Consider the following 23,171-nt stretch of genomic DNA (forward strand, 5'->3'; position numbering starts at 1 on the left):
AAAACTCTATCTATCTATCTATCTATCTATCTATCTATCTATCTATCTATCTATCTATCTATCTATCTATCTATCTATCTATCTATCTATCTATCTATCTATCGGAAACGTTGTTTGAACTGCTGTGACATTCCTTTCTAATCTGATTCTGGCGATGATTCCAAACAGCTTGAGATTCTAATTAGGATGTCTAGCGTTCAGTGTTAAAATGCTGGCGGAGCTACTCTTTGCATACTTATCAGCACATGAACCTTCTTATCAGCTAAGTGGTGGCCTTCAGCTAACCATAATTACCTTTAAAAAGATAAGCGTGGTCAGCAGACCTTGTATGGGAGGCCACAAGAGAGCCCAGATCTGTAAGCTAATTGGGAAGTTGAAAGAAACATTTTGGAAGAAGATAATGGAAAAGTACTTCCATCTCATGCCAAGGAAACTGCATGGATATATCCACATTCAGCAGGAGTTGAGGCTAACCTAAAGGAAACTTGACTGCTTTTTTATTTGGGCCACATACAGCAACTGGGAATTGAGTTCAGCATTTTGAATGAATGAATGAATGAATGAATGAATGAATGAATGAATGAGCGAGCAAGAAGCAAGCAAGCAAGCATTGTTTCCTAAAGAGTAAAATTTGAGTTCACGCTTGCATAACCTTATATTTCTACAAGGTTATCAAATCCACAGATGGTAATTGGGAGTTAGAATCTACAAACTGGGACAGTTCATGTTTTAAGTGGGGCTGGGTTTGAAGGCATCCACTTCTGAGGTTTTGTGTTGTCTTTCTAAAATGTGATAAGTACTTCTTTAACTATAGCATAGGGTTTTGGGGGGGGGGTTGTTTTGTTTTCCACCACCAAATGATAGCGTTGTTTGTTTTTAGCAACTGTGGCCAGAAGAGCTTTGGAAAGCTGCAAAAAAAGAGGATTTGGGGACCACCAGTGGCCCAGCCCAGCCTGAAAGTTCATTGATGTCTCACTTAGCAATGGAAATGTTGGGCTTAATCGTGGTCGTAAGTCGAGGACTACCTGTACACTATATTTACATCTGGAAGGCATCTCTACAGCTGTGGCATAGGAACAACAACCATTTGGCAACATCAGCCCTTGTTTGTGCTGTCTTCTCAGAAAGGCACAGACTAAAATTATCCCCTATTTCTCTTGTCTTTGTTTCCAGCATGAAGCCACCATGGCAAGACTTCCTCAAAGGGAGGATCCAAAGGTCACTGCCCCCATTATACCAGCTGATGACACCGACAACTTCTACACTGTTTACGGCAACCACAAGTGCAAGAAGTGCCCACCAGGTATCACATTATCAGCTCAACCTGATCCTTCTTAGTAAGACCTGGACATGTATATGACTTGCCCCTTTTTTGAGAAGGATAACTTGGACAGTGCTTTCTTACTGACCCCGTGGGACAATCATTTTCAAAAGACCATTTCCAATAATTATTTTTTTGTTGCTAGTTCTGGGAAATGTGTGCATGAAACGGAGGCAAAAAAATGGTTCCTGCAGAGGAAATGATTCATTCCAACAACTGTGCTTAGAAGCCATTGGAAGTTGTAGATAACAGCAGAAGCCGACTTTAAAAAAAAAAATCACATCACATTAGTCATTTCCCCAGAAATTCTATAGAATTCATGGCGCATTAAGAATTTGAAAAAGGAAAGCCAGATGGGGAAAAAAATGTGGCCCTTGAAAAGTTAAGTGAGTATTCTGGGACACCTAGTTAGCATGGCCATAAAGAAGAAAGTTGGAACTTATAACTTGGCACAACTTTCTGGATTGCCACCACTTTTCTTCTAGAAAACTGGACAAAAAAATATTGCTGTGGTGTTCATTTTTTTTTATTGCGGCTAAGGAGATGATTCAGAGGGATTAGAAGCACATCCTGCTGTTCAAAAAAAAGGGGGGGGAGGAGGGCAGATTCCCAAAGTGGTTGACACACTTATACTTCTGACATAATAATACCGAGGCACTTCTACGCTGTGCAAGACAGTATTGGGGGGGGGTGCTCAATTTACATCACCGCCCGTCAGAACTGCCACCTCATGCCGGTGATCCTGCTGTCACTCGGTACCAATGTGCCATGGACCCTGGGGGGAGGGTGGAAGGAAGGGGGATTGTTTGGGGGGGAAATTAAAGTAATGGAAGTAAGTGTGGCGCTCTGTGGCGTTTCAAGGTCGCTCTGCTGTGAGAAGAATGCAACTGCAAGCCAGCCTATACAGCCAGAGTGACCGTTTTTTCAAAAACCATCTTCTTTGAGATTGATTGAATGATTGGGGAGGAAGGGAGGGGAACCAGCAATGGGAAGTGCCTAAGCGGGAGAAAGATATACTTGGGTTTTCGGCATGGGCATTTTAGTTCTGGCTTTGCTTTACTGTATTTCACTTGACCTTTGGTAAACTCTACCTTTCTCAACAAATGGAGTCAAGGATCGTTCTTGCTCAAAGGTTCACGTTGGGGCAAGACTGATACTGCCCATCTCGCATGCGTGTCTCGGGGTGGCTCACAAGTCAAAGCAACAAAAACCAAGCTACTATCAACAGAATTAAAAACAATTCGAACAGTGAAAACAAATAACCAAAGCCACACACACACACACACACACACACAGACACACAAGCACACACACAAATCGCAGGAGAGTGCCAACCTACAGCTCACAAACCATAAGCCATCCTCCAGGCTCCCTACTTCGAGGAGATCCCCAGGCCTGATGGCACAGCCATGCGTTCGGGGACTTCTTAAAGGCCAACAGGGTTGGGCCAATCTGACTTCAGGATGGATGATCTACCAAAGCCTGGGTGCCATAAACAGGATAGATTCTGCTCCTGGGTCCCATCAGTTGGAACCCCTTTAAACATGGGACTCGCAACATAGTTCTCCTGCCAGATTTGATGGGATGGGTTGATACAACAGGGGAGAGAGCAGTGCTAATTGCTTTCTATAGCTGTGTAGTAGATTTATTTCCTGCCCTTTATTGGGTGCAACGTGGACATCCATTGTATGGCTAGATCTGCAGTACCTAAAGAATTCTTGTCTTTTAATACAGGGGTTCCCAAACTCTGGTCAGTGGACCAGTGTACATTCTGCAGCCTGTTGGGAACCGTGCAAGCAGCTGCCGAATGTGCGAAGTACCATTTGCACATGCACAGGATTAGGTGGTGCACACAAAACTATCCCCTCCCCACTGCCACTGCTGGTCCACCAAGCCAGAAAGGTTGGAGATCTCTGCTTTAATATATACTTTTAATATTATGTACTTATTTTTTTTTACGTCTTTTGTTTTCTTCCAGGCACTTTCGTCTTTCAGGCTTGTACTATCCCCAGAACTAAAGGGACTTGCCAGCCCTGTGAAAAAAACACATTTTCCAAGCTGTCGAATTCCTTCAGTGACTGCTTTCATTGCAGAGCCTGCAGGATTTTAGGTATTAAGGATGGAGACAATTTTATTTACTTAGATTTTTATCCCGCTTTATTACTTTATAGGTAACTCAAGGCAGCAAGCGTGCCGAATACTCTTCCCTCTCTTTTTTTCTTTTTCTTTTCCCCCATAACCACAATCTTCTGAGGTGGGTTGGCTGAGAGAGTGATTGACTGGCCCAAAGACACTCAAATGGGTTTTCATGCCTAAAGTGAGACTAGAACTCACCGTCTCCCGGGGATTGGTCAAAGTCACCTAGCCAGCTTTCATGTCTAAGGCAGGTCTAGAACTCACCATCTCCCAGTTTCTAGTCTCATGTCATAACCACTGGACGAAACTGGCTCTCATCTTATATTTGAAATAATATTTTAAAGAATAAAAAGTTATCGATGCAATGAATTGAAGAAATGAAATGAAACCTGAGCCCAATGCCTTTTATGGAAGGGTTCCACCCACTGCATTCTAGGACGTTTGCTCACATGCCATACTAAGTTGAAATGAAAAGTATTTGCTTTTGGTAATTCAAACATCTGGGCTTTTCTCAAGAAACCATGCTTAAGGATATCTTGGGCTAACATTGCCACGCAGTCTTAGTTTAAGTTTTCGTTGCTGCTCAGAACTGCTAGAATTCTAAATTTGTAATTTATTCTCTTTCCAGATGAGGTAGAAATAAAAATGTGTACTGCAACCACAAATACTGAGTGTGCTTGCAAGAATGGTACCTTCTGCTTACCTGGCCAGCCCTGTGAAACTTGCACTAAATGTACGACAAGGTCAGCATTAATTGATGCCACTTAATATGCTTTGGAATTAACTTGGCATTCTCTACTCTGACACGAAAAAAAATAATAATTGGAAGAGGTTTGGAGAACGTGCCTGAAATGAAGATCACAGATCTTTGGGAAGGGAAGAGCAAGCTAGAGGAAAAAAGGCAGGAGGTTCTGCTAGCACAACCCTCTAATTTCCAAGCTTTGGGCAATCCCCGATGATGCATTCGTAAAGGAATACAGAATAACCAAGTTGGAAGAGACCTTGAAGGTCTTCTAGTCCAACCACATGCTGTATCATTCTAGACAAGTGACTTTCCAGTCTCTTCTTGAAAACCTCCAGTGAGGGAGCATTCAGAATTTCTAGAGGCAAGTTGTTCCACTGGTTAATTCTTCTCACAACAGGAACTTTCTCCTTCAGTCTGGATTGGATCTCTCCTTGATAAGCTTCCATCCAGTGCTACTTGTCCTGCCCCCGGGTGCTTTGGAGATTAAGTTGACCTTCTCTTCTCTGTGATAGCCCCTCAAATATTGGAAGACTGCTGTCATGTCAGCCCTAGTCCTTCTCTTTGCTTGAAGCTGTGTTCTCCTCCTCCCAAGTTAAAAGCACCACATCCGTGTAGAGACTTGGCTCAACTCTTTTGAAGCCACCATACAGTGGCCTGTTGAGAATAAGCTTAGTTTTGATGACCATCCCACCGTTAGTAAGATCTGGCCGCTGTTTCTAGTGGTTCAGCTTTCAGTGATTCCAATTGATGCTTGTTTCAGTCTGAGTGTTGACCAAGTCCTTCAGTGTCAGTTTTCTTTTTGTGTCCATAGCTGTGGACCTGGAGCAAAGAAGGTGCAGGATTGCACGCCTACGAGTGACATCCAGTGTCTTCCTGATACTACCTCATCACCTCCAACAAGTAAGTTGCTTGCATACTGGTAGTATCAGTGAATGTGAGACTATGGTGCTAGTCCTAAGATGAATTTTCATACAGAACAAGAAGGAAATGTAACAAAATATGGCAATGATGACAGCTCTTGGTTAGAATATTTCTTGAGCAGACAGATTATTTGATTCCTGATGTCCTCTGGCCTTTGAATCTGCAACCATCCCTTCTCTGGAAGAGAACCAGCATTCTGTATCTGCTAAGCAAGGACAGTTCTTTGGAAGTTGCTATCATATGGGTTTTATTAATGTGTTTTAACTTATTCTAATGTGTTTTAACTTATTGTAAGAATTGTGGGCATTTTGTTTAATCTCTTTTAATTTTTGTATTTTGTCTTTTAATATATACTGCCCTGTTCACCGCCCTGAGTCCTTCGGGAGAAGGGCGGTATACAAATAAAATTATTATTATTATTATTATTATTATTATTATTATTATTATTATTATTATTATTATTATTATTATTATTATTATTATTATTATTATTATTAATAATAATAATAATAATAATAATAATAATAATAATAATAATAATAATAGATCAGGGGTCTTCAAACTTGGCCCTTTTATGACTTGTGGACTTCAACTCCCAGGATTCCTCAGCCAGCATGCCTGACTGAGGTATTCTGGGAGCTAACGTCCACAAGTCATAAAAGGGCCAGGATTGAAGACCCCTGTATTAGATTTTGTTAAAGAGGGGGGATAAGGGGAATTTAGATTAAATAGAAAAAGGAGATTTATATACTTAGGTATTTTTGTTGATTTTTACTGGACCTTTGCGGACGTCTAAGGAGAATTGAAGATTTAGAGATGAGTTATTGAAAATGGGGTGAGTTGTGGAATGAAGATGCATTGGATTGTGTTTTAAGAGGCAGTGATGTTAACGGTGGGGTCCTTGGTATTCCCTAAGCTTGGTTGTTTTCTTGTAGACATTTCATTGCCAAACTAGGTAAAATCATCAGTGCTAGTAGTGAGCGGGAGTTTGCTCTGATTTTATATGCTAGTGCAGGGGTGGGGAATCTTGGCTCTTTTATGACTGGTGGACTTCAACTCCCAGAATTTCTGAGCCAGCATGGCTCAGCTTGGAAACCTCTCTCTTTCCCCTCAGCATGGCTGGCTCAGGAATTCTGGGAGTTGAAGTCCACCAGTCATAAAAGAGCCAAGGTTGCCTACCCCTGGTCTAGGGTTAATCTTGGAGTTAATCTCTGCTTTAAACCAATCAAGCAAACAATGCCCCAATCAAGGAACTTCCAAAGGCAAACAACCTCACAGTAAACAACAGCTCACTCAAGGAATCACGAAAACCACTTTAGTCTCTGAAATTGGCTTTTATCAGTTTCTCCTCGTCGGATGGGGCTGATTCCAGAAAAGGGTTTGTAGATTAAAGTCATTACATCAAATTTTGTTGCAAGCCTCTCAGAAGCCAGTATAGGACCCAGTTGGAAGAAGCATTACCATTCAAATGATCAGTCTATACCAGGGGTATCAAACTGCCAATCCACAGGCCAGATGTGTCATGCCGAATCCACGCCCACCCCATTGCCGGCAATGGAAAAAATGTCACAATACGTCACAACACATCATGTGACATTGCGAGTTTGACACCCATGGTCTATACCTACCTTTTTTCCCCCTTTCCTCTCCTTTCCTTTCATTTTAAGGTTCCCCTGGAATAGATCATAGATGGATCTGGATCATTCTGCCTATTGCGGTGTTGTCTGCAATGTTGGGCCTAGCATGTTGTTGGAAAAAACCCACAAGGTTTAGAAACGGTAAGAATAATATTTCTGTTTTCACTGAGACTCAAAATGCTTAAGACATTTAGCAAAGCCCTTGGTATGATAGTGTGATAAGCAAAGAACTTTTTATCATGAAGAAAACAAAGAAGGGAGCCTCAACAGCATTCAGAAGTTATAGAGTTTAGAATTCTGCCATCCTACTCTGCATAATACAGTGTTTCTCAACCTTGGGAACTTGAAGATGCATGGACTTCAAGCCTCAGAATTCTAGAGAAAAGGTGGACAGAATTGATCTGGGGTCAGCTTTACTTGACTGCGTTATTACTTGCTGGTTTCATTTACTCATTTTGGAGTGTAGAAATCCTTTTGCAAGATTGAGTCAAATTTCTCTTTAATGTGACCTTACATTATTGTAATAACTCAACTCCCTCAACATCTTCATGTAGATGGAGATTTGATAAAGCTCTGCAGCTTTGGTGTTTGCTAGGCTTTTGCAAGAATTCCTGTCTTCTCTTCAGGTGTTTTAAAACTGAAATCACTCCAAGTCTGAATCCAATCCAAATCTGGGGGAGAACCCAGCGTACAAAGTTTTATTTTTCACTTAAAAATAAGAATTGGAAGGTTCTTCTTGTCCCGTGTTAGTTATAGGACAATAATGTTGCTATCAACCTTATAGTCACAGTCCTGTTCCCACTCCCCAGGGCAAGTTGAACAGATAAATAGGGACACAAGTTTCTGAGAACTTTTTGATGTATTATGAGAGTGCTTTTATTCAAAAAATTCAACATCTTCTGAATATCAAATGTGTCTGAAATTTTTCTCCCACCGGCTCAGCGTAGAGGGATAAAAGCGACTGTATTTTGGGTAGAGGGAATAGTTTCCCTGTCTTCTTTGGATTGGTAATGGGGAAATCCAGTATCAAACTATTTTGGTTTCGACTGTCTGAGACCTAGCTTTCACCCTTATATTGCTACGCCATCTTTAATGGTTTTGTTTAACAATATGCTCGCTGAGATTTGCCCTCTCATTACACACTAGCATTGCATGATACACAAGGATGGAGGCCTTGTCTAATGTGATTTTAGGAGGGTGGGGAAAAAAGTCAGAAGTAACACGCATGTACACCGATTCAGAAACTCTTGAAGCGCAAGACCTGAGCAGCCTTTGGGCAATGGAATCTTCCCCTTTTGGTTGATCAAACTCAACCAACGTTTTGGTTGGTCCTAATAGGGGGGAATGTTTCATTTTGAGCCTCAAATAATGCATCTCATTCTGGATCGGCCATGGTTCAGCAAGAGCAAAATCCAGGACATATTTACTATTCTGGGTTTTTAGCCAAACAAAACCTGCAGGGATCCCAGAATGGTGGTATTGCATGGATGGTACATCTCATTTCCTCCCTCACCTTCTCCAGAAACAATATGTGGGTCTTCATTGTATCTTCCTTGTGATGCTCTTACATATTTTTAGCAGTTCTCAGAAGGGCATATCCTACTGGCCTGCATAGCCCTTAGTCATCCCCAGGGTCTTTCCTTCCCCATAATTGTTGCTACTGATGACCCAATGTATTTTTCCCCCTTGTTTTTAACATTTTTATCTGCAACGTCCAGGGTCACTGGGAGTTGAGTGGCAGAATAATAATAATAATAATAATAATAATAATAATAATAATAATAATAATAATAATAATAATAATAATAATAATATAATATCCCACTAGCCTCCTAACTTGCAATCTTCCCTTCTCTAAATTCCAGATAGCCTCTCAGCCTGGGTTTTCCCCCATTCTTGCCTGCTTCATACTCTCAAGTGGGTGGATGGATAACCTTTATTGTCATTTTTTTCCTGTGGGCACAACGTCACACATTAAAAATGAAATTTAGTTGCTTGCTCTCAAAGTGTACACATGCACAACACACATTTAAAACATGCTATATACACATATGTATAGACCTACACCTTTACATATAAGTAACATATAAATCCCTCTTCCCCATCTGGAACAAAGCAATCCTAGTTCATTCTGTATTTAGAACAAACGGGCACATTCCAGTCTGAGATCAAGCCATCCCAGAACAGCTGTTCCATGCATGTAGCAGTCTGTGCATGAATAATTTATCAGGTTCTCATTTAAATGTCTTTATAACATGTCCACGTGTGAACACTGCTCTGCTGGCTAAATTTCTCTATATCATCCTGTTTTCTCTTACAGCTTGCACAGGTTTCTGGAGCTCCACGGTAAGAACTCTTTTCTCCTCTGGAGATGGGAAAAGTAATACTGGGTGAGGGGATTTTTTTTTAGTGTCACAACTTTTGTATGAGAAGCTATCTTATAACACGGGAAGTCACATTATAAGCCATGTGATTATTTTTCAGTCTTCCCTCCTTAGTCATAGAATATAGGGTATTTTGCATAGGTTATAGGTTATGTCATTGAGCTCTGCACGCTGCAAGATCATTATGAAGATTTAACAAAATTATGTTGCATTAGAACAACATTATGATTGTATCATCCTTGAGTACTGGGGTACATTTTGGCAGGGGGAAGATCTCTTTTTTAAAAATAAAACATAATTGGGTGTAAAGATAAAGAGAGGAAATATTTTGCTGGAAAAAAAAACTTTGAAAGAAAGGTATCCAACTTTCACAGTGGAGTATCTCTAGTGTTGTTACAGAAATAGCAGTAGCACTTAGATTTACATACCGCTTCACAGTGCTTTACAGCCATTTCCATACAGTTTACAGAGCCAGCCTTTTGCCCCCAACAATCTTGTTCCTCCTTTTATTGACCTTGGAAGGATGGAAGGCTGAATCAACCTTCAGCCAGATCGAACTGCTGGCAGGAGGCAGAATTAGCCTGCAATACTTCATTCTAACTATTTTACCACCACAGCTCATCATAGATGGAGCTGCCTTGAGGACCATTCAGAAGGTGCAGCTGGTCCAGAATGTGGCAATGCCGGAACTGGTGGGCATGCTTTGTTATGCCTATTGTTATGCTTATGCCTATGCCTCTCCACAAGCTGTGATGTTTACTTGTAGGCTTCTGAGTGCAATTCAGGGTGTTGGTTGTCTCCGTTAAAGCCCTTCATCTACCTCACTCATTGTCATATTTCTTGTTGTGATTCTAACCACTGCCCCAGTGGTTAGAGTGCAGTACTGCAGGCTAATTCAGCTGACTGCTGGCTGCCAGGAGTTTGGCAGTTTGATTCTCACCGGCTGAAGATTCACTCAGCCACCCACCCTTCTGAGGTTGAGGTCGGTAAAATGAGGACCCAGATTGTTGGGTTAATAGGCTGTAAAGCACTGTGAAATGGTATATAAGTCTAAGTGCTATTGCTATTGCTATTCATGGCATTACAAGGCTGGGTTATTTGTGGGACTGCCTATCTCCCGCTATTTCTGTCCATTCAGTGAGATTGGACAGAGTGGGAGTGTTTTGGATCCCAACAACTAAACAACATCATCTAGCAAAACCCTGGAAAAGTGTCTTTTTTAACTGTGGTACTTGGCCTCTGGAATAATGTTCACCTAATATATATGCCTCCCATCCTGATGATATTCAAAAAGCTATTGAAGGTCAGGTGGTTCTCCCAAACCATGTATAGGCCAAATGTGGAACCCCTGTTTGATGGTGTTTGGTTTATAGCAGGATTTCTCAACCTTGGCAACTTTAAGACAAGTGGACTTCAACTCCCAGAATTCTCGGAGTTGAAGTCCTCAAATTTTAAAGTTGCTGAGAAACCCAAGTTTATAGGGTTGTCTCTAGCTAATTATGATTTTTTTTTCTCATTGTTTTCTACTGTTTTCCATCGGGAAGGTGTCCAGAGTCATCTGTAGTTGGGTACTTTCTAAATTGCCAAAATAAATATATTCAGATGAACTGAAGTGACAATTATATAGTTCTTAGGTTGTAAATACAGGACAATACATACATGTAGTCTAATTTTTGAAGATTTCATGGATTTGAATTTTGTCGTTTCAATTTATGGTCTATATTAAAGAATATAGTAGAAAGTCTTCAAATTGAAAATGGAGAAAAATAATGCAACCAAGTTAGGGATAGCAAATATTGTGTAAAACCTTTTTTTTAAAAAAAACATCTATCTATCATCTATCTATCTATCTATCTATCTATCTATCTATCTATCTATCTATCTATCTATCTATCTATCTATCTCTCTATCATATATTTTGTATTGTTTATTCCTTCTTAAGCTGCTTGAACTATTTGAAATTTTTTTTCCAGGGGAATCAAATTAGTCAGGTATCCAAGCAGAATAGTCATATATATTTATAGTTATCTATAAATCTGTTTATCTTTCTTTGCCAATAACAGTCTTATCTGAATAGTTTGGTAAAACATCTCTTAATATGCTGTATTTACTAGCATTACTAAATTTAGCATTAATTAATCAAGCAAGCAATTATACAATTGAAGTGCTAACAATTAAGCAATTAAAATTATTTTTCCTAGCATTAGTTAAATTAATTCACTATTAATTTAACAGGAAATTAATTTTAACAGTAAAATTACTTGTTGAAGTAATTACAATGGCTAATGATCCTCCACTCAACTTGGGTAGATTTAATCCTCAGAATTCTCAGAATTAACTCTTAACTTTGGTGAATATTGCTACCCACAGTATCCTTCCTGTAAAATAAACAGTAGCTAAAATGGCATCCTCTGTTAAATGGGGAAGAGTGATTATTTGGAATGTCATTTAATTCAGCAAGACTTGGTTCCTATGCCTAAAGGGATATGTACGCTTTTAAAAATCCAGAGACAAAGTCATATTTTATTTTTTAGAGCTAGTAAAATCCACCGTATGTTTTTTTTAAGAGTACCCAATTCCGCCAATATCTGCAGAAGAGGTCCAGTCCAGCGCCAAGGGAAGAACATGACAACATGTTGAACATGCAAAGGAACCAGAGGTGCAAAATATTTTCACCCAGTTGTAACATTGCCAATGGACAAGCGCTGGAAGCAATGATTCCATTAAGAGCTTCCCCTCCAGAGGTAACTAAAATGTAAACACGTTGTGATTGTTAGTCACACGTGTATGTACAACTATTTGTCTATTGATCTTTTGAAATTATGAAAAAAGTCCGGTCCTCACATTTACAATCATGGTAAACCCCCCACCCCACCCCCGTTGTTACATAATTGCAATTCAGGCATTTGGTAATTGGCTTACAATTACAACCATCTGCAGTCTCCTGTGATAGCAATAGCACTTAGGCTTATATATCACCCCACAGTGCGTTACAGCACATTCTGGGCAGTTTACGATGTGAGCATCTTTCCCCCAACAATCTGGGTCTTTGTTTTATCGACCTCGGAAAGATGGAGGGGCTGAGTCAATCTTGAACCGGTCAGGTTCGAACTCCAAACTGTGGGCAGAGTTTGCCTGCAATACTGCATTTTAACCATTGCGCGTGTGATGTACCATGTGATTCTAGCTGTTGATCTTTTTGCCAGGTTCTGGCAAAAATCGCCCATTCAATGGGTTCTCAACCATATGAAACAATATAGCAATACAAAACATGGTCATAAGTTTGGGTCCAACTTGTCTTATGACTGCAATGACTTACAATGGAAATTCTAGTCCCAATTATGTTTGTACGTTGAGGGCTGCCTTATTAATTTCATGAATGCAGTTGAGTTGTATTCATTCAGGAGGTGTGATGGCTCAGTGGTTAAACACGCTGAGCTTGTCAGCCAGAAAGCTGACAAGCCGGGTTTGAGACTCGAGTGCTGTGTGACTGGGTGAGCTCCCGTCACTTGCTCCAGCTCCTGCCTACCCTAGCAGTTCGAAATGACGCAAATGCATGTAGATGCATAGGCACCACTTCAGTGGGAAGGTAACAGTGTTCCGTGCACCTTGGCATATAGTCATGCTGGCCACATGACCATGGAAAGTTTCTTTGGATAACATGGACTCCCTCCACTAAGAAACAGAGATAAACACCGCCCCCTAGAGTCAGACATGACCGGACAAGGGGAAAGCTTTACCTTTACTTTTCTTATTCTTTCTCATTATAGGAAGGTCAAGGATGTGCAGAAAGAAGGAAGTTAGTTCCTGAAAATGGCAGGAACGCAGCAGAGAGTAAGTGCTCTTAAATTCTTGCAAGTTAATTTGAATTCTTTTTTTTGCCAGAATGCTCCTTGAGATATCATGTATTAGATGTATCCCATCGCCCGGTTCGCTCCCACAGAGTCGGCCTCCTCAGGGTGCCGTCGGCAATGCCGGCTGGCGACCCCCAGGGGGAGAGCCTTCTCTGTGGGCGCGCCGACCCTCTGGAACGAATTACCCCCGGAGCTGCGGTTGACCCCTGACCTTCGGTCCTTCCACCGTGACCTGAAGACTTGGTTGTTCCAACAAGCGGGTCTGGACTAAGTTTTTTAATTAGGTTTTTATCGGGTTTTTTAAATTGTCACGTAATTATTGTATTTATTGTTTAATTCTTTTTAAAAACTTTTCATCCTATGTTTTTTAATTTTTATTGTTGTGAGCCGCCCAGAGTCCTCAGGGAGAAGGGCGGCATATAAATTTAAATAGATAGATAGATAGATAGATAGATAGATAGATAGATAGATAGATAGATGATAGATAGATAGATAGATAGATAGATAGATAGATAGATAGATAGATAGATAGACAGACAGATAGATAGGTACATACATACATACAGTACATACATACATACATACATAGTAACTAGAAGATAGAACAATAGGGCTGGAAAGGATCTTAGAGGTCTTCCAGTCCAACCCCCTGCTTGAGCAGAAGATCCTATATCAGTGTGAACAAACGGTTGGCCAATCTTTTCTTGAAAACCTCCAGTGATGGGAGTACCCACAACTTCTGGAAATAAGTTGTTCTACTGTTGATTATCCACACTGATAGGTAATTTCTCCTTAGTTCTCTCTCTCTCTCTGTGTTGGTTCTCTCTTTGATAAGCTTCCACCCGTTACTTCTTGCCCTGCTGGGTTCACAATCCAACACTGTGCTCTATTCTTTCCTGTTAGAAATAATTCAGAGCGGATTCCTGGCCACACGAAGGAAATTGTAAATTGTAAGCCGCCCTGAGTCTTCGGAGAAGGGCGGGATATAAATGGGATTAAAATAAAAATAAAATAAATACTCCTTCCCCTTCATGTTTCAGTCATTTCCTTTTTCCAAATCAGATCCAATGTTTGACAGATTTAATTTAATTTTAATTTTAATCCCATTTATATCCCGCCCTTCTCCGAAGACTCAGGGCGGCTTACAATCTAAGAAGCACAACTCAATGTGCTTAGCAATAGCCTTCATTCTATGTATATGCCTGCTTATTAGGGCTTTCACACACACACACACCCCAAGCGGCATTATTACAAAGTCAGCTTATTGCCCCCAACAATCTGGGTCCTCATTTTACCTACCTCGGAAGGATGGAAGGCTGAGTCAACCTTGAGCCTGGTGGGACTCGAACCTGCACTAATTGCAGGCAGCTGGTGTTACTTAAGGAGGCATTAGCCCACTGCTCCACCAAGGCTCTTTTTAAGAGATGCTGAACATGCTCAACCTCCTTGACTCAATTAGGATTTATTTCCTGTTGGTTTGCATTATTAAGAAGGAAGGATGTGGACGTGTCTGGAAGCTGCCAGGGTTGAGAAACAGTGCCGTAGAAAACCAAGGGCAAAGCCTGGCCTTCTTTCATTCCTCCTTCCGGGCTGACACCACAGTGGTGTCAACATTGCTCATGTTTAGTTTCCCCCTGATTTGTATGGGATATCTAATTCTGACAAATTAGATACCTGTGCTTTGTAAAATGGAGAGCAGTTGTGTGAAGCAACCGTGAATAAGCCCTTTTGTCCAAGGTAGCATTGTTTGGGTTTCTGTAACTCGCGGATGTTGGAGACAAGACATGTCTGGGGAGCATCAGAACGCTAACTTCAGGTCTTCCAAGGAAACCCCTAGAACAGTGTCCTCAACCTTGGCAACTTCAAGATAGGTGGATGGCTGTTGGGGAACTCCGGGAGTTGAAGTCCATCCATCTTGAAGTTTCTGATGTCGAGAAACATTGGCCATAGAGAAAAACAAAAGCAACACCTGGTCCCCTCTTTCATTCCTCCTGCCAGATGACACCACAAAGGTGTTTTTCAGTGGATGTGTGTGTGTGGGGGGGGGTGTTGAAGCCTTCAGTAGAGTCCCTCTTAAATTCCACATATTTAAATATGATTTATCAAGTTCTAATGACATCACATTGACATCACTGGGGTTTGTGTTTTAAAGGCAGAATCTAGGAAAGCAGGAGCAGCCATTGTTTGCTTTTTAAACTAGACCCTTTTCCCGTTATTCAAGGCACCTCATACTAGAAGTGATAAAAGCTGCCTTGTTAAATTTACAGACTGGTTTTTCTAGTTCCTATGAAAGGACAAGGCTATTATCACCGTCAGAATCTGCTTTGGCTTGAAGATACTAGCATTTTTTATTTTATTTTAATTCCATTTATATCCCACCCTTCTCCGAAGACTCAGGGCGGCTTACAAGCTTAGCAGTAGCCTTCATTCTATGTATATGCCTGCTTATTCGGGCTTTCACACACACACCCCAAGCGGCATTATTACAAAGTCAGCTTAATTGCCCCCAACAATCTGGGTGCTCATTTTACCTACCTGGGAAGGATGGAAGGCTGAGTCAACCTTGAGCCTGGTGGGATGCGAACCTGCACTAATTGCAGGCAGCTAGTGTTACTTAAGGAGGCATTAGCCCACTGCTCCACCAAGGCATGAGGTTATCTTGGGTTGCGTGCCTGGCTAGTTTTGCTTGGCTGTCTCATTCTCCGTGATCATCTTTACGGTTTTATTTTCATGAAGATTTTTATTTTTATCTCATTTATTTATGTGGGTTTTTTTTTTAAATTCTATTGACTTTCGAGGGGGACAGGATTTGCATTTCAAGAGAGGGAGAGGAGCAAGCAGCTGTAAAAATCTCTGTGTCCTACCAAAGGACATACTTACTTCATCCCCATTGCTGACATCCACCAACAATTCTTTCTGCAATTCTGAAAAATGTAGCTACACTTTTATAAGGACAAGCCACTGAGTTATGCCACACTTGATTCTGAAAAAGGCCTTCCAGGGGTCCCAGAATTTCCCCATAGCAACCTATGCAACTGGGGATTTAAAAGCAGCTGATTAATAAGACGACGACTCCAACTCCTCCTTTCATCTCCCTCACACTTATCATATTCCTTTCCAGCTCTGAGTCGAGCTTTTGACACCTTCATCAACAGGGTGCCTTCAAAACACTGGAGGAGATTCATGAGACTCCTCAAGTTGAGCGACAACGAAATTGACTCTGCAGAGAAGTGTTCACAATATGTGAATGAGCAGCATTATCAAATGCTACGGACTTGGCTGGACAAGAACGGGCAGGCAGCCACCTTGAGTGTTCTTCTGGAGGTGCTCAATGACATGGATTTAAAGGGCATTGTGGAAGAAGTTACAGCAGTTCTCATTGCTCAACATTTGTATGTCTATGAAGAATAGGTTCTTAGCCAGGTGGGCCCTTCTTGAATCCAGTGTTTGTCCACCTGGCAAAGCAAGAAGGAAAAGATGTTGAGTTACTAGTTTCTTCTCACCAAGCCATATGTTGTTTACATTTTAAAATAGCCCAAACTAGCACAAGGCCTCCTATGCACTGCCTTTCCAAAAGGGGTTTTATGTTGGCAGCTAGGGCTGTGCTGTACATTCGACTCAAAATCAAAAGATGCTTTCAGAGTAGACGTGGATTATGCCAGACGCAGTTGTTGCCATCTCCTTTCAGAAACTGTGTCCTTTTGCAGACTTTGTCAAGTCATCATTCAGAAAATACACCCTTAAGGTAAGGAAGTGTCAACAGCCTGCCGTGTCTGGCTCAAAGCAGTCGGCAGTGGCACCCTGCGACATTTCCCTTCTTTATTCAGCCCGGGTTTTCTTAGGATGGCACAACTGCTCTGTAAGCCCACAGCAAAGAGGCATTTCTTTAAAGAGGTGCCACACCAATTTGGCTCTTGAATTTGCAGAAATTATTATGTTACTAGTAGATATGTCTATATCGGTGTTATTTTGAAGGTTGTTCCAGTCTTTTCAGTACAAATGACATCTTTCCTGCGAAAATTAGTTGGGCAGCCAAATTGATCTTTTTCAATTACCAATATAAATTCTGTATTTTTATTTTTTAAAAACAAAAAAAAACAAAACACAAATCGTCTCGGGTAAGTTTTGATAGTTTCAGGTCTTCTTTTGGATTTGACGTAAACAAAAGATAAGCATCTTTTTGTTCACGTCAAATCCAAAAGAAAACCCGACGAACCTAAGACAAACCGTGTTTTTTTAAAATAATAATAATAAAATAAAATAGAGAATTTATATCGGGAAACCATCTTTTTGTACATGCCTAAAAAGTATTTGGTTTTTAAATCCTGCTGCTGTTCAGTAGTAAAAGGAACCTCCTCAAATAAGAACAATCCTTTCACTTGAAAAGCTGGGCCGGCGTTTGCTATTCTCTTGACACTGTGAAGTTTTTCATATGTTTTCTGCTGAATTTAACTCTCCTGGGTACAGAATACCATATCGTCAAAACTGATTTCTTGTATCTATATCTCTGGGGTGCTGGGTGTAGAGGGGAGAAATCCTCCCTCCCTTGATTCAATTCTGCAGGGGTCTCCAAACTATGGCCCACAGCCGAATATCAGAGCAACCGGCTTACGTTGAGGAGCATGCCGGCGAGCGCACGCTTGCAGCCCCACTTGTACAAGTGGCTGAAACACATGCATGTGCGCGCCTGCCCCTCGTGCAAAACCATCCCCTCTTCCCCCCCCTCTCTCCCCCCCCGTGCCGGGTCACCAACCTGCAAAGGTTGCAGAACTCTGCAATCCAGTATATTCAGGAGCTCTCCTCAAAGACCTTTTAAGAGAATTTCTTCTGCAAGGACTAGAGACATTCTCTCTTCTTTTTTTAATTCAGGGAAAATTGAAAATCTCAAGGAACGAAATGCTGTGCCCGAAGTTATTTTCCATCTCGTGTTTTTTTTTTAGACAAGCCGTTATACATTTCTCATAAAGGGAGGATTGTTCTTAAGTGCACTTTGGAGGTCTCTGCTAATCTCTTTTCAGTAGGAAGCCTGAAAAGACCGGAGAGAAGTATTTTCCAAATACTTGTTTACAGTTTAATGTTAATTTATATTCTGCCGTGTGACAGGGCAGGGTCCAGATCCTCACCAAGAAGATATGGGTACTCTGTTGATGAAATCAGCCTGAGTTATCGATCTTTTTAAAATACCCTGTCGATTTGAGTTCCTAAAAAACATGTGTGTGTTTTTGCTGCCATTACACTAAAAAGGTCAAAATAGCATTAAAAAGAAAAAATTGCTGATCTTTAAAACGAAAATGTTCCAAAAAAAAATCCACACTAACCAAAGCTCTTTAATGTGAGGTCCTATTTCTGGTTTGCAGTAAATATGACAAGGGTTTTATTTATGAAAATTTTTTAAAATAAGCTGATGAATATTTTTATTTTGTGAATTATTAATCTGGAGCCTGAGAAAGGGGATATTTACCTTTCTTGCACTCTGCAGATTTACAAGCCATTCTTTGAGATTGTAAACTGTGATGCTCCACTCTCCGTGTGCCTACAAGGTCCCCCTTGTAGGTTCAAAGTGGCCCCAAAGTTGTGTAGAACACTAGCCTTCATGTGCTGCCTTCCTTTCATTGTTGAATTCACTGTTTTTGGCATCCCACATTTGATTCTGGATAAAGAATACTCTGGTGTGATAAAGGGTGGATTCTCTTTCCTCTGTTCCATGCCTTGACACTGTTATGTCAGTGTTAGTACAAAAGGAATTAGATGGGGGGCAGTTTCTGCCCATAATTTTCAGTAGTCAACAATTTAACTCAATAGGGGTGTATGTTCATGTGTGGAAGGGAAGCAGGGAGACTACAAGGTTGGGTGACAAGGCCCTCTTTCCATTCCCCGAAGAACTGTCCAACAGTTTCTGGGTGGACAACTGTTCTGGATGAGCTTCAGTGTCCAGATAACTCAGCTGTGACTTTACACTGTGACTTATTGTTTTGGGTTAAAAATAACGTTTTTTTAAATCAGGATGAATTTGAATTTGTCTTACTCTGCGGCATTTCCAGAGGCCAATAAAAATGCAAGAGAGCCAGAAGAATTCATTTTTTATTTGGTATGGAGTGCAGGAAACCACTGCAGCATTAAAGAGAAGAGGGTGCATATAATGATAGACCCTGAGCCAGATTTTTAAAGTCTTTAAGTCTCTGGCATGCATTTTGCATGTTCTATGTAATGGAAGCCTTGATGACAAAGTCCATCTGATTAAGTTTATGTGGATTTGGAAGACCGGGTCCTACGTAAATCTTTGAAATTCAACATATTTCCATTCAGTGTATTGGCTGAACCCATAAGATGACAAGCCCAGGTCTCCTTTTTTAGCAGTTGAGATCTGGATCCTGCCAAAGGTGGAACACCATGTTTGCAGACATCTGTTGAAGCAGAATTGACACTTAAGGAACAAAAATATTGATGTAAATACTTACTCTTCAAATTGAAGTTTGTTCCAAGGTTGTATTTATTTCTAGATATTTATGTTTATGGTTTGTTTTTGTTTCCATTTTCTCTACCTTTTAAATATTTGGTTTAAAAACTCAAGCAGAAATGTTAACTTAAATGCATAATTATTTTAGATAGAGGGATTGCATGAAAAAAATACGATGTGTTCAGGGTTTGTATAGATCCTTGTTTAATTTACAGACTTGTTTTTTTGCTCATTGACAACTGAAAGGAAAACAGGTACTTGTTGATGAAGCTATGTAAAGTTCCGTTTTGCAATAAATAAAACCTTCATTCAAAATTGCGCACTGTTGTACAATCTGTTAATATAAATTTTTAGCGTAAAGCAAACCGAAGAAATGATCTTGTATTGTTTTTGATATTAACTTTTCTCCCTGGGTTTTTATAGTCTCATATTTAAAAACCCTCAAGCATCTGACCTTCCAAAGAGCGGGGATGGGAAGATGGTGAGAATCACTAGGCTCAAATTTACCATACTCCTGGCTTTTTTTTTCAATTGGGTGTTTGTTTTACTCTCTGTATCCTCTCTTTGAAGTCTATCTTATATCTACATGAGTCAATCAAAAATTTCAGAATATATGAGCAGGTGAGCTTGTGTTCAATCCTGAAGTCAATTCCAGGTTTGGGACATACCGTAGGGCAGGGGTCTTCAAACTTGGCAACTTTAAGACTTGTGGACTTCAACTCCCAGAATTCCTTAGCCAGGGCTGGCTGAGAAATGGAGGTAGTGACAGATTTTATTTTCCTGGGCTCCAAGATCACCGCAGATGGGGATTGCAGCCAAGAAATTAAAGGACGCTCCTGGGGAGGAAAGCCATGGCAAATCTAGACAGCACACTAAAAAGCAGAGACATCACCCTGCCAACAAAAGTCCGTATAGTCAAGGCCATGGTCTTCCCAGTTGCAATGTATGGCTGTGAAAGTTGGACCATAAGAAAGGCTGAGCGCCAAAGAATTGAGGCCTTTGAACTATGGTGCTAGAGAAGACTCTTGCGAGTCCCCTGGACTGCAAGACGTTCAAACCGGTCAGCCCTAGAGGAGATCAACCCTGACTGCTCTTTAGAAGGCCAGATCCTGAAGCTAAAACTCAAATACTTTGGCCACCTAATGAGAAGGAAGGACTCACTGGAGAAGAGCCTAATGCTGGGAAAGATTGAGGGCAATAGAAGAACGGGACGACAGAGAATGAGGTGGCTGGATGGAGTCACTGAAGAAGTAGGTGTGAGCTTAAATGGACTCCAAAAGATAGAGGACAGGAAGACCTGGAGGAACGTTGACCAGGGGGTTGCGATGGGTCGGGCACGACTTTGCAACTAACAAACTGTCAAGGTAAAAATCACCTTTGTAGAGGGCGACGGACCGTGCTTCAGAGAATGCATGATATGCTTGCAGGAAGGCAAGAAAAACACGACGCATAATCTTACTAAATACCTTTTACTTACAAAAATATAAAAACTAAATATATATTATACAGAGCTAGCTGGGCTACATCCTAACGTAACAGTCAGTAACAGCAAAGTGAAGAAAACAATACAGATAACAACTCAGAACTTTCTCTAGACATGCGCAGTAAACAGACTGAAACCATAACATAGCTAGTCATATGGGATTCACTATGGTTACCAGATAAGTTATCACAACAGGTGCAGAGAACAGGGGAAATGTACAGTTAGAAATGAACTTTTCTGACGAACAAAAAAAACGTGCAGTGACATTCCCCTTCTTTCGTCAGCAAAGTGAAGACTCAAGTAAGGCACATCTTCTCACGCAGATACTCATGCTGGGCTGTAGGAAGTGGTTTGTTCAGCATGTCAGCAATTTGGTCACGTGTAGGCACATACTGTAATGTCACAAAACCTTGTTTCACCAGTTGCCTTATGTTTTGATATCGGATGTCAATGTGTCTGGACCTTGAACCTGTAAAACGTGTTTCAGAAATATAAACCACAGATTCATTATCTTCCATCACTGTGATTGGTCGAATCGGATGTGTCCAGATATCTGTGATTAAAGCATCAAACCAGGTTAAAGAATTGCATGCATCAGACACACAAGCATACTCAGCTTCTGTAGAGGAACAAGAAACAAGATTCTGTTTACGCACATGCCAGTAAACAGGACATCCATTTAAAAACATCATATAACCTGATGTACTTTTCCGTGACTTCTTATCACTCGCCCAATCTGAATCTGCAAAACAACATAACTCTGCATAGTCAGTATGTGTGGGTTCCAACAACAACTTCATGTCTTTGGTGTTTTTTAAATACCTCAATAACTTTTTAACACATGTCCAATGAAACTGTTTTGCCTTGCCTACGTGTCGTGATAAAAGATTAACACTAAGTGCAATGTCGGGTCTAGTCCAACTACTAATATACAGCAGCGACCCAATGACTGAGCGATAGAGTGTTTGATCTTCGAACTCAGGACTTGGTTCGTGTGCCAAAATGTGAAAATCAGTTTGCATGGGTATACTCACAGGCTTAGCGTCCTCCATGTTACAGTGATGTAACAGTTGTTCAATCTTCTCTTCTTGTGTGAGACTAAACCCCTTCTGAGTTTTGGCAATTTGAACACCTAAATAAGTGTTAATACACCCTAAAGACTTCAACGTGAAAAACTTTTGTAAAGCTTTAGCAAAAACCTCACTCATCTGCTTATTTGGACCAATATAAACAATATCATCGACATAAACAAGAATTATCTCATACCTATTACCGGATCTTTTAGTAAACACGCATTCATCTGTTTCGGACTTAATAAAGCCCATTGAATTTAGTTTGTCAGAAAGACATAAGTACCACATTAAACCAGACTGTTTCAGACCATAAAGACTTTTGTGTAGAAACCAGGTATCCCCTTCTTGCTGTCGGAAACCTGGAGGACCTTTGACGTAAATTTCTTCATCAAGATCAGCGTGTAGATAAGCCGTTTCAACGTCGAACTGGAAAACCTCTAGGCCAAGGATAGTTGCAGTGGCTAAAGCAATTTTCACACTTTCAGTCCGCACTGTGGGTGAGTATGTATTTGTATAGTCCTCAGGATAACGTTGAGCGAAACCCTGGGCTACGAGTCTGGCCTTGTACAACGACTCACCATTCGGCTTCTTTTTGATCCTGTAGACCCATCGAGTACCAATAACTTTCTTGTTTGCTGGAGGGCTTGCAGGCGTAAACACTTGAAGTTTCTTTAGACTGTCCATTTCAGCCTGCATTGCCTCAAACCATTTATCTTGTTCTGATTCAGGAAGATGTTTGATCTGTGTGAACTTCTCAGGTGGAAGTGTAACATTACAAATCAAAGGTACAGGTGTTTTTGTTACTTGCCTCGAATACCGTTTTGGAGGGATTCCCTTTGTGGACCTCTTGGAACGTCTCGGGCCAACCGTCCATTCTTCTTCCGTGTCGTCCTCGTCTTCATCGTCGCCAGCAGCAACATCGGCGGCTTGCGAAGACGGAACAGTAGGTTGAGAAGAACTCGTGGAAGGAACATTATCCTGTGAATCTTGATCATCAGGTTGCGTGGCATCAGCAACATCATCTCTAGGAAAATAAACTCCAGGATCGTTAGAATGAATCCTGGACCAGTCAGCATCTTCCTCAAAAGTAGCAGATTGAGAAACCACAATAACATGATGAGAGTCAATGTATTTGCTCCATTTTGAATTATCATCAATGC

The 23,171-nt window shown here is 40.9% G+C and overlaps 1 protein-coding gene across 4 annotated transcripts in view; it reads left to right on the forward strand.

The window, feature by feature from the left end:
* TNFRSF10A (TNF receptor superfamily member 10a) overlaps positions 1 to 19,767 on the forward strand; it is a 46,025-nt gene extending 26,258 nt beyond the window's left edge. Inside the window, exons 2-11 of one of the 4 annotated variants that reach the window (XM_081333915.1) lie at positions 1,174 to 1,303; positions 3,300 to 3,431; positions 4,086 to 4,200; positions 5,014 to 5,102; positions 6,791 to 6,901; positions 9,081 to 9,106; positions 11,712 to 11,888; positions 12,915 to 12,978; positions 16,120 to 16,421; positions 17,939 to 18,039. In XM_081333915.1, the coding sequence (XP_081190041.1) occupies positions 1,174 to 1,303; positions 3,300 to 3,431; positions 4,086 to 4,200; positions 5,014 to 5,102; positions 6,791 to 6,901; positions 9,081 to 9,106; positions 11,712 to 11,888; positions 12,915 to 12,978; positions 16,120 to 16,409 (1,134 nt within the window). In that variant the 3' untranslated portion in view covers positions 16,410 to 16,421; positions 17,939 to 18,039. Of the gene's footprint in view, positions 1 to 1,173; positions 1,304 to 3,299; positions 3,432 to 4,085; positions 4,201 to 5,013; positions 5,103 to 6,790; positions 6,902 to 9,080; positions 9,107 to 11,711; positions 11,889 to 12,914; positions 12,979 to 16,119 lie in introns of all 4 variants that reach the window. The other 3 variants (XM_081333917.1, XM_081333914.1, XM_081333916.1) reach the window with 3 other exon arrangements.
* Positions 19,768 to 23,171: the final 3,404 nt, after the last annotated feature.

This window comes from Vipera berus, assembly GCF_964194415.1.
Source record: "Vipera berus genome assembly, chromosome: 8".
Classification (NCBI taxonomy): domain Eukaryota; kingdom Metazoa; phylum Chordata; class Lepidosauria; order Squamata; family Viperidae; genus Vipera; species Vipera berus.